General features: G+C 31.9%; 1 protein-coding gene across 1 annotated transcript; it reads left to right on the top strand.

The window, feature by feature from the left end:
* The first annotated feature begins 2,173 nt into the window (after positions 1–2,173).
* On the top strand, positions 2,174–10,480 carry LOC112510987. The gene is made up of 15 exons (XM_025116344.1): positions 2,174–2,231; positions 3,420–3,563; positions 3,672–3,783; positions 3,870–3,992; positions 4,976–5,080; positions 5,645–5,728; positions 5,813–5,928; positions 6,024–6,125; positions 6,228–6,341; positions 6,437–6,493; positions 7,520–7,586; positions 7,746–7,799; positions 9,728–9,802; positions 9,942–9,977; positions 10,064–10,480. Exons 2-15 carry the CDS (start codon positions 3,544–3,546, stop codon positions 10,157–10,159), a joined length of 1,161 nt encoding a protein of 386 aa, XP_024972112.1. The 5' UTR covers positions 2,174–2,231; positions 3,420–3,543; the 3' UTR covers positions 10,160–10,480.
* The last annotated feature ends 2,114 nt before the right edge of the window (positions 10,481–12,594 follow it).

The following is a 12,594-nucleotide window of genomic DNA, read 5'->3' as shown; positions in this document are numbered from 1 at the left end:
ATAATTTAATTTAAGTTTAGTAATAAAATAATTTATTTTTAGTTTAATAATATAACATTTTATAAAGATAATAATTAAGTATTCTGTTATAATCAATGATTATCCTAATTATATTTTAGATTTTTTATATTTAAAATAAGATGTTTATCCTGTATTTGATTGTGTTTATCTGCAGTTAGTTAGACGAATTCAAATATGAGATGAAATCGGATAGGGATGAACGTGTTTAAGAGTTTTAAGAGTTTTAGCCAAATGCTTTATAATATAGTATATATATATATATATATACTATATTATAAAGCATTTGGTAAAACTCTTAAAAACCATTTTTTATGCATGAAGTATTGTATATTGATGCATATTACTTAAAATTCAAAATTATAAGTAAGTTCTGCATAAATACAACTTATTAAAGCTCCATGTTTGAATTCGTGTAACTAACTGCGGATAAACATAATTAAATAGAGGATAAACATTTCATTTTAAAATATAAAAAATCTAAAATATAATTATGATAATTATCGAGTTCTAACAAAATAATTAATTATTATCTTTATAAATTATATTATTAAACCAAATATATATTACTTCGTCATTGAACCTAAATTAAATTATAACAAAAACATTGAATTAAAAAATTACACAAAAAAATACTAAAATAAGAATTTTAAATAGTTAATTTGATACTAATATCGATATTTTTGTCAAATTTTTATGATATCTTCAAATTTATATTTTATTCAAAAATAAAAACTTCATCGCTTTTTCAAAATCACATAAGACTATACTATAACATCGACTGAGATAAAAAATAAAATGAAATATTAAAATCAAGATATATATTGTTACATTGCGCAAATACCCTTCTAGTATATATATATATATATATATATATATATATATATATATATATCACACGTGTGTATGAAAGTTTCATAAGGAACTTTCAAACTATTCATGAAGCCACACATCATACTTCAGGATGAATATTCATTTTAAATCATACATTCATGACGAATATGAAAGTATTATTCATCATGAATCACGCTTTCATAATGAATAACACGTCCATATTTTTATTGAGTATGCCATGTATCACGTTATGGTGGTTTTACACTAAAATTATATTTAAAAATAACATGTGATTCACGTGACCTTTAGCTGCGACATGAGGTAATGGGCCAAGTCGTCCACACACCTTTGCGTTGCCTATCTTTCAAATCACGTGTGATATGACATTTTCGTGTTTTCTTATTTTGACTTTGTTCTCATTTGAACTCATTTTTATAGATAAATTGATTAGTATGATTTGTATTAAAACCTCGATTTATAAATAGTTAGGAGTGTATATATATATATATATATATACACACACACACACACTAGAAGGGTACTCACGCAATGCAGTGAGATACATATTGATTTTAATATTTTATTTTTTATCTCAATCGATGTTATAGTATGGTCTTATGTGATTTTGAAAAAGCGATAATGTTTTTATTTTTGAATAAAATATAAATTTGAAGATTTCATAAAAATTTGACAAAAATATATCGATATTAGTATCAAATTAAATATTTAAAATTCATATTTTTTGTGTAATTTTTTAATTCAATTTTTTTATCATAGTTTAATTTAGGTTTAATAAGAAAGTAATTTATATTTGGTTTAATAATATAATTTTTTTATAAAGATAATAATTTATTATTTTATTAGAACTCGATAATTATCTTAATTATATTTTAGATTTTTTTATATTTTAAAATGAGATGTTTATCCTTTAATTGGTTGTGTTTATCCGCAATTAGTTACGCGAATTCAAACATGAAATTTTGAATTTTAAACAATATGCATCAATATACAGTATTTCATGCATAAAAAATGGTTTTTAAAAGTTTTTGTCAAATGCTTTATAATATAGTATAGGTAATATGTATTTGTTAATGATTGTAATTGTTTTTTCAATAATATATATTTTAAGGATTAAATATTGATTTTAGTTGAGGGAATAAAGAATAAGACAGGGGATCGAACCGTAACGTGGACACCCGGCCTAAGATGGTGATCTTGAAATGGAAGTGGTAACATGTAATTTTTTTTATTTTTATTTTCTAAATAAATTATTTTTGGCCGAAATAAAAATCTTCTCCGAGAATTCATACCGATGTCTCAGGAACAGGAAAACGGCGTTTCTCTCTCTCCATCTCTCTCGCTCACATAAACCTCTAACTGTAAGGATCCACGAACCCTATTTCTCTGTTAATTCCTAATCTCTTCATTATTTTGCTAAACCTTTCTACACAGATTTATGTTTGATTAAGTTGCCTACTTGTTCCTCTTGCCATTTCTTTGATCGATCTCTCTCACACCTCCAAAACGATGTGTTTAGGGTTTATTCTTGTTGTCTATGCTGCCTGTAGTTACGATTAACCGTTTTGCTTCATCTGGCACTCTGTTTTCACGTTTCTGCAACTTCGGATCACTGTGATTTGGGCTTGGATCTTAAATTTATACTTCATGCGTTTCTCTTAATGTGGATTTTGTTAAGGTATTCTCAATGCAGATCAATGGTGTAAGTAGCATAATCGGTACAAGATAATTTTATTTTGAATCAAAAGAAACCCCGTTGAAAGGCACACGACTAAATCTTAAGATTAGAACCGATTTGTTGGTTACAGCCTCTCGAGAAATTTGTGACCACTTTTAACAGGGACCAACTGATAGAAAATCATTTGTGCTAAATTTGCCTTTGAAAATTTGTGGTCTACTATTAAGGCGGGGATTTATTCGGAACTGGAGAGAGTAAAATGTCTACGCAATCACGTTTTAAGTCTTGCAAACTTAATTACATCACATGGGGGTGATTTTCCCGCGATGGGTGACAAGAAATGTTGCGGATAGTGAATCAATTTCTTTTTTGCACGCTTGTAACTTTCTCCTTCTTGGTATTGTCTATGATGATCGACGTATCAAAAACTTCCAATATAGACTGATTCTTTCACCAACTCTCCATAGCACAATAGGCACAAGGAAATGCCAATATGCTGTTCTGGCCAACAAAAATGTAAAAGACCCTCTGTAACACCCACAATATCAAACTAATCGTCTTTCTGAAATGGAGAAACATCGAAAATGGTGTTGATCTATTATAAGAATAGAAAGGGAACTGACAATGAAAATGACTATGAGATATCACCTTGGCACCGGTGTTTGTGGGTTGGGGGGGGGGCGGTTTCTGATAACATTTGTGTCATTGGAAATGCTATGTGCTATGTCATCCTTACCATTTAACTTGTTTCTAATATTAGTTGTTATATGGATTTCGGAGATACTAAGTGGGAATTCAAATTTGTGTTGTTATGCTGTAGGTTAATGTACTTCTTAACTCTGCACTTTTTTTTCCTAACCATGGTTTTCAGGTATTCTAGCCCTGGTAGTGGTACCACAATTTTTGCACTGTTGTATTCTGGAGGATGCTATTGGTCCCCCACATAATTGATTTTGCCTAGAGATTGACATTTAACATCAGGCACTTTTAACACGATGAAAAACGTGTATCGCAGGTTTGTTGAGATATTTTTGCTGAACGTTGGATCTTACTTATTGGTTTTGTATGTTGGTTTGAGTAGTGTGAGTTTCATATTAATGAATTATAGTATTTTTTGATCCAGTGGTGTTCTCAAGAGGTCAAATGGTAGTGCAAAACTAATTATCACTACAATTATGGGAATTGTCTTTGGATATTTCATTGGTGTTTCTTTTCCATCTGTTTCTCTTACCAAGGTAGCTTCCAAATCTTGGATATACTTCTCCTTCAAGCACCATCAATTTGATTTATTATTTTACTGTGAATCTGTGATATCTTGCAGGTTATCTTACCTTCAAGCATTTATTCACCGTTTGATCTAACAATGCATGAGGATCAATCTAAATCTCTTGAACGAAGTTTCCCTGAAAATCTTGGTTCAGGCAATACACCTGCAACACCTAAGGTATACATTCTGACATTTAGTGCTGATTTTGACTTGATTGCTGTTGAAACTAGCTCATTTCCATATAATACAATGCTTTTTTAGCTGTGCCAAAATATCAACATTATTCTACCTGTGTTATGTTTCCTGGCCCCTCTATAAGTAATTAAATATATCTAAGAAAAATATGTGGGAACATTTAAACCTCTGCTGTTATGGTTGCTATAGTGATCCGGTAGTTATTTGTTTGGGTTTCTATCCGAGGACATATCAGGAGCTGTTTAACCGGACAAGAATTAAAGAAAGAAATTCTCCTAATTACCATACAGAAACATGCCACTGACCTTTCACTGTACCATTTATGAACATAGGTTTTGTTAAAATGATCGTAGTAATCCTATCTAGCTTTTCTCATTTGCTTCATTTCTCCTGGAAGCAATTTCTTGGTCGGGTGGATTATATTCGGGCACTCGGAATGGTGTTAGATTGAGAAATTGTAGCAGATTGAAGTGTTTCCAACTTCTTGTATGCACCTTGCTAGCTATAATAATAATCTTTTTAAATTTATTTTAATATAAAATAAATTGCTATGTTTTTTTATGTTTGTTCTCCTTAATATTAATTTCAGCATATTGCTATAGTATTGGGCTTCATAGGTTTTCCCTCCTTCCCTTGAAAGTTGTAACAATTTCCGCTATAGAATGTCTCATTCAAATTGGAACATGTCTCTTTTTGGTAACTTTTCAAGCTAAACTTACCTACTTGTTGATAGTCATCATTACAGACGGTTACGTGTTAACTACTCTTGGTCCACTAGATCCCCTTGTTTTCTCATTTTTGAATGGTAATTAGAGTTATTGATTAATAATCAGCTTCTACAAAGTTATGTGTCTAGTCAAATGCTACAATTTTCATGAGGTAGGAGTCTCTTTTTATTGTCTCTTCAGAACTTGCAACACAATTTTGATTTATCGACTGACTACCTCATCGCTCTTTGGTTCCAGATCTACGTTCCAACAAATCCCCGTGGTGCAGAGTCATTGCCTCCAGGAATTGTAGTCCCAGAGACCGATTTATATCTCAGAAGATTGTGGGGTGAACCTAGTGAGGTATGCATTCAGATTTTCACCCTGAAATTTGTATCTTGTTACAGTCTTGTATTATGGTGTGATGTTGCTTGTTAATCTTTATTTCACGACGTCTTAGTTGTTGTGCAATTGGGAATTTCTTCCATTAAACTTCTTGTTTGCAGTTTTTTTCTGTTTCAACGAGTCTGTGTTAATGTTCAAGATTTTATGTGGTGATGATTGAGGAAGTATTTGGAAGAGAGGGAGAGGGAGGGGGAAGGTTGCATTTACACATAAAACCATTTTTGATTGATTAAATATGATAGCTTGTTTTATTGTAGGCATGCTTAACTTGGTCAACTGTATTTTGCTTATGGCTTATTCTTTGTGAATGAATTTTTGGTAACACTTGTTTTCTTTGTGCATGATCAACATGCAATCTGTTAACGTTGCAATCTGTTAACGTTGCAATCTGTTCGTAATACTGGCTAAAGTTAAGAAATTTGCCGATAAGATTATTTTCCTAGTTTGACCTTTTTATTGGTTGGCATATCAATTAGCTTGTTAGGTAACTGCAGCTGCGTTATAACTTGTTGGAATTTTCAGGATTTGAAGAACAAGCCAAAGTACTTGGTAACTTTCACTGTTGGTTGGGGTCAGAGGGATAATATTGATAAATCAATAAAAAAGGTTTCACAATATTGTCATTCCTTTTTGTTTATTAAATCTGATGCTGATTTGAGGATACTGAGGTTTGGTCATGATTATTTGTAGTTTTCTGGGGATTTCCAAATCTTGCTTTTTCACTATGATGGCCAAACTACAGAGTGGGATCAATATGAGTGGTCAAAGCAGGCAATACATATCAGCGTAAGGAAACAAACCAAGTGGTATGTTTGAATGTAATTGTGAACTCATTAAATTTTGCATGTTTACCACATTGTTTTTTTCTCTCCTCGTTTTTATTGTTTTTACTTTTTGATAGGTGGTATGCAAAGAGGTTTTTGCATCCAGATATTGTAGCAGCATATGAATATATTTTCATTTGGGATGAAGATCTTGGTGTTGAACACTTCAATGCGGACAAGTATCTCTCTCTCCTCCCCTCTTTATTATCACATGAATAGTTAAGCAAGGTCTAAATTTTACGTGTATATCAGTAAAAAAAATCTTATGCTTCCTGTTCCAGGTATATCCGGTTAGTTAAGAAACATGGTCTGGAGATTTCTCAGCCTGGTCTTGAACCCAATAATGGATTAACTTGGCAAATGACCAAGAGGAGAGGTGATAAAGAAGTTCACAAGTAGGTTATGATTGTTTAATTATTTATATTGGTTCTTAAAATAGCTTCTAGATGTGGGCTATACTTATCTCCAATGCGTCTTTATTTGTCCACAGAGATACAGAAGAGAAGCCAGGATGGTGCAGTGATCCTCATCTGCCTCCATGTGCAGCGTACTCTCTCTCTCTCTCTCTCTCTGTCTGTCTTTGTCTCTGCCCTTTCTCCTACTCACCCAGTCATACATTTCTAGTTTTGTTGTTTGTTTAATCCCCCCATCCTTGATATGTTCTCCTTCTGACATATATGTCTTTGATGTGCACTAAGAAGCCAATAATCATCAGTTAAGTTTACCTTTTGGAGAATTATGTCATTTGACTTGATCAAAATTTCTCTTATGTTTATCCATCTGAAGTAATCACTGCTTCCAAGATTCATGATGCCTATCTAAGAAATTCATGAGAATTCTGTTCTGCCTACTAGTCTCGAGGCAGATCATCTTTTATCGTGATGTGAATCGACTTGGCCCTTCTGGTCTAGTTTAGAATACAAAAATTTTAGACAGTAGGATCTGGTTTAGAGAAGAAAACCATTCTGCCTCTAATTGGGCTTATTTATATAATATGCATTTTATTGTTCCTATTAGCTGTTTGTTTCTGGCTTGCTTCAGGATAGTGAAGGAATGTTGGTGAAATATTATTATATCCTTTGTATAGTCTTTGAATAAACCAGTGTATGGTCATTCTTCTGTGAAAGTTTATGCTCTCAGGAATTCCTTACAGTGATGATATTTGCCGATAGCATATCTGTAAACAAGGGACACTTATTGAATTTTTGGATTGTGTGAATTTGCATGTTTATTTGTTTGTGCACTGCAGATTTGCATATGTAGAATTTGATTTGTCACTAATTAGGAGTTGTATTCGTCAAATACTAGTAGTAAATGAGTAACATACTACGGTTCTTGTTTCTTTACTTCTGTTTGCTGCATGTGCGTGAAAGTAACAACCCTTTTAGCTATTCCTTGGACCTAATACATAGAGAAGCTCAGTTGTTGGAAAGAGCTCTGCTTACGTGAAACTGCAAATGGACATTGTGCTGTGAATTATGTCTTCCATGTTTTGTCCAGTTAACATGCATGATTTATTGGTTCTAATGCATGCCACTTTGGTTTATTAATAAATTTTGGTGCTTTTATTCAGATTTGTAGAGATTATGGCTCCTGTTTTCTCTCGGGATGCTTGGCGGTGTGTGTGGCATATGATTCAGGTAAAAATATTGTTCAAGTATCAAGACTACATCGTCAAATGAGACGTGTGCACATTGTCTGTCATAATCTTTTAGAGGTTGTCTAGTGCAAAACACTCTGCCCATCAGATCTCTGTATTTACCATTAATGCTAATATTGGCTTTATTATATTCATGCAGAATGATTTGGTGCATGGATGGGGTTTGGATTTTGCACTTAGAAGATGTGTAAAGGTCAGTGGTTTGCTTTTATTTTCATTCATGTATTTTATTTTCCGTACTTTCAAGTCTGTTTATACATGTTTGAGGATTTGTGGGTTATCCTTTAAGTGCCTTTGTCTCTTCTCTTCAAATGAAGTGAATGTTGAACCTCTGACATCAAATTATGTCCACATAAGCTTTGTCTTGTAAGCATCTTTACAAGGGTTTCTAGAATCATTTAGCAACCCCTTTTTGTTTATAAAATTTGTATTTTTGTGCTTATTATCCAACTTAAAACATTGTCTAGAAGTTGTTTTAACTTTCTAAAAGCATATAAAGTTTACTTTTTTTTTCTCTAAAACAACAGGTAGGGACAAAGGCGGAAAATTTCTTCTTTGTATGTCATTTCTATATTGCCAAATTGGATATTTTGGTGGTTGTGAATAATTACAGGGAACACCTACATGAGTATAACTTGTAGACAGGATCTTTCAAATAGATTTACATATTCTTGAACATGCTAAATTGTTTCATCAACTTTAGGGATCACAATAACATGAAAATACAATAAAGGAGAGGATATTAGATTGTTTTAGTGTATCCCTACTCTAAGATGCTTGCATGCTAATTCAATTTAGAAGTTTGTTGGTCTTGATCAATTCACCGAGCAAGGATTTGATGCTGAAAGATCAGTACAAAGTGAAAAAACTTGAGCCAGTGGTAATTTCTGGTCTCGCTCACTTGAAAAAGGAGTTATCGTAAGACACTTCTTAGGTTTTGAATATGGTGTGTATCCTAGCCCTAAAATTAGGAAAGTACTAGTACCTGACATAATGGTATGTGTAACTGTACACAATAAGTCAATATCTCATGAGCATTGCAGTGTTTGCCTCGATAGATTGCTCAAGTAAAATGTTTGATTGTATGTCAAATATTTAAAGTATCTTTCAAAGAAGATAGACAAATGTTGGTGTGGATCCAAATTAGTACATCAAGATAATTTAAATTTGAAATCTTTCTGGGGAAAGAAAAATGTTGCAATTTTCGTGGGATGGAGGAAGCATTTTGTTGCTTTTACAGGTATTGTTAATAATACCATGAAATTATGGTTTCAGATAACATTGCAACTTGACACACAATAGGGAAACAACACATTTAGAATTAGATTCAAGGACTAAAAGAAGTATGACTTAACCTAGAAAATAAAACAAATTTTAAATTTATTTAGCAAATTCATTTAAACATATGAAACGAATTTTAAAGTTATGTTACCAAGACTAAGGATGCATAGCCTTAGCAGGCTACTAGTAGTTTTCTAGTTGTAGGCTAGGGAACTGACATGCATCACAAAGATTAATAATCTTTAGCAAACACCAACCTTTTACGTAGGGCAGAATGCAACCAAGTTGGGTTTAGTTTCTATCAAGTGTAATGGATTTTTTTTTTCTCAATCGATGTTGCAAACTTCTAATTCTAATATTTTGTACCCATTTTACCTATTAAACCGGTTTTCATCCTACGTGAATGTAAAAATCTCAACTAAAATCTTAAAGAGTTTTTAACACAAAATAATGAAATTATGATCTGACTTGGTAATCCATGTAATCCGTTTAATCACAATAAAATTAAAAATTTGACATCCACGTCATTGTTTGTTACAAGATGAGTAGGTTACGGGTCAAAATGGGTAAAAAAATAGGAAAGAAATAAAATCTTCATCACACTAAATAAGAACTAAACCAAACTTTGTTGCATTTTGCCGGCATCTTACTTTTCGCCATTACTGGAATTTCATTATGAGAGTATATGACCATTTCTCTATTCTTCCTCTGCATATATTAGTTGGTATCTAGTCGGGCTTTGCGTTTGTTTACTTCCTTCTGCATATATGGATTTTACTTTTTACCGTGTGATACTGCTTAATCTGATGAATACTTTTGCAAACTTATTTCTTCTCACAGCCTGCACATGAGAAAATTGGCGTCGTTGATTCACAATGGATCATTCATCAAGTCGTCCCTTCGCTGGGAAGCCAGGTGAGGCATAATCATTTAGTGTGTTTAATTGATGAATCAATTCATATGGTACTGTTTGATGAATACACCATCCCTAAGAAAGAAAGAATATAGGCTTAATAATAACGATAATGATTATTTTTTTCATGGATTGATTCAGGGCAACTCTGAGAACGGTCAAGCTCCATGGAAAGGGGTATGTATGTGTTTATAGTTTTAGAAATGGAGTATAAAAGTGAGTGGGAGTTGTATTTGCTTACATGTTTTTATAATTGACAACAGGTAAGAGATAGGTGTAGAAGTGAGTGGGCATTGTTCCAAGATCGACTAGCAAATGCAGATAAAGCCTACTTCAAGCAGATTGGAAAAGAAGAGTAAAGTATTGCATGCATACACACGTGTAGGCAGATATGTACATTGGTTTGTTTCTTGACCCTTTTTGGCCTGTGACCCACAGCCCCATTTAGGTGGCTTTTGAGTTCGCCTGCCATAGTCAGACACACATACTTTGTACTCTAGCCTATAGCCATCACCATAACCATGACCATGGTCACACAGACAGATGAGCCAAGAAAATGTCAGTTTTTTGTGCATAGTTTACGTTATTAGATTCAGCAGCAGAGTGATTCTCTTTTGGTATCTTGTGTTATCGTCACATACTTGTGCTTTTCCTTATGCAAGAACTCACCTTTTTTGTATAATCTTAAAACATTTTTTAACTACTACATGGTTTTTTTTTTATAGAACAATACTGGAGTTCACCATATTGATCAAATTTGTTGTAAATATGGTGTGATGGAATATGGGCTTGGGTAGTTGGGTGAGAGGGTGAGTCTTTGAGTATGGGGATGTTTACCAAATGATTATTGGGCAAATGCTTACAAATAAGAGGCATCGCTCTAATTTACCTTGTCGGGTAATGGTCTAGGCCATCAAATGGATTATTTGTAAGCATTTTCTTACTCGGTAAGCGCTAATGGGGTAAAAGCCTTTCTCCCTCACCTGTTGGGTAAGAATCTTGATCATTGTCATGCCTCTTACCCGGTAAGATTTCTGGTGTCATACTCATCTTGAGTCACTTACCTGATAAACGTTTGGTAAATGTTGTTAATGTCGTTATATCATAATATAGAGAAATTGGAACATGTTATGGGTGTTTGGATGGATGTTTTTGAAATTGAATAAGTTAACTAAATAATTATTTTAATCAAAGTATTGTAAGAGATATTGTTTGAGTGTGTTTCTATTGCTTGTAATTGTAATAATGACTTGATAAACTTTAGTTATTTAAGAAAATGATCGATAAAATAAAGGTGTACGAATGATTTTACTCTTTATCATTTCATAACCAATTTGTTATAACCAATATTGTCTCATATTTGAGTTCCAGTGAGAAAGGTATTTCCGTCGTTGGATCAACTCTAATTGAAGAGTTCCATTAGATCAACATTAATGAGAAATATTGTATCAATTCCTTTTTAAAATACAATTCATGGGTTGGTTTGAGATTAATTTTGTATTCTCGAATTTAGAGAGAAGAAAAGAAAGAGAAGGAAAAAAAAAAAAAAGGAAAGATGTTGTTTTTACTGATATACCCTTAAAAATGTATAATTTAATATGAAAGATTAAGTGGTTTTGTAATTTTAATAATTTTTTAAAAGGTTTAATTTCTTTATTTTTCCTTCCTTTCCTTTGTGGAAGGAAAGTTTTGAAATGAAACTTATCATTATTTTTATTTTTTTTCTTTCTCTCTTACAAAGTCTAAAAAACACGAGCTTTCGTAAAAAAAAGTTTCGAGAATACAATGCAAAAGTGATCAAGGGTCTAAATCTCTTCTTACATTTCGCATATTAACTCTTATTCTCATATAATCATTCATTTATTGTCTCATAAATTATAAGACAATTGTTTGAGTGTAATCGTAACTCAAACGTCTGAAATTAATTATCTTAGGGGCCGTTTACCTAAATGCTTACTTGGTAAGTGCTTAACTTTATGAGTCAATACTATAATTTTATTTTATTGGGTAAGATTGTAGTACATCAAAACCTATCATACACAACAATTTACCTGGTAAACTCTTCCCCGGGTAAGAGTCGTTACCTCACTTACCGGGTAAGACTTTCCATCCTTATCATTGCTCTTACCGTGTAAGATTTTTGGCCCTTACCATGTTCATCCGGTAAGAAAAATTACCCGTTAAATACTTACCAGATAAACGTTCAATAAACGACCCTTAGACATGAAATTCTAAACTTACGATGATTAGACAATCACTTTTAAAATGGTCATATTTATTTATTTAATAATATCACATCCAAAAACAATTAATATTTGATCGATAGTAACATGCACTTACCTTTTTTAACAAATATGTCAATACAAATTCGTGTTCAAAAGTCTTTCAAGACTAAATTGGATATGTAACCTTATCTCTACTTTACTATTATAGGAATGATGTGTTACAAACAGCAAATAAAAAACAACACATAACTACCTAAAATCATATATATCTATATTATATTATAGACCATTTGATAAAAACCATTTTTTATACATGAATTACTGTTTATTGATGTATATTACTTAAAATTCACGATTAGAAGTAAATTCTGTATAAATACAACTTATTAAAGCTCCATGTTTGAATTTGTATAGCTGACTGCATATAAACATAATCAAATAGAAGATAAATATTTCATTTTAAATATTAAAAATCTAAAATATAATTAGGATAATCATTATGTTATAACAGAATACTTAATTATTATATTTATAAAAAATTATATTCTTAAATCAAAAATAAATTACTT

The sequence above is a fragment of the Cynara cardunculus genome (assembly GCF_001531365.2).
Source record: "Cynara cardunculus var. scolymus isolate 2C chromosome LG 1, CcrdV1, whole genome shotgun sequence".
Classification (NCBI taxonomy): domain Eukaryota; kingdom Viridiplantae; phylum Streptophyta; class Magnoliopsida; order Asterales; family Asteraceae; genus Cynara; species Cynara cardunculus.
The sequence above is the reverse complement of the archived record's forward strand: the minus strand, read 5'-3'. Positions and strand labels throughout refer to the sequence as shown.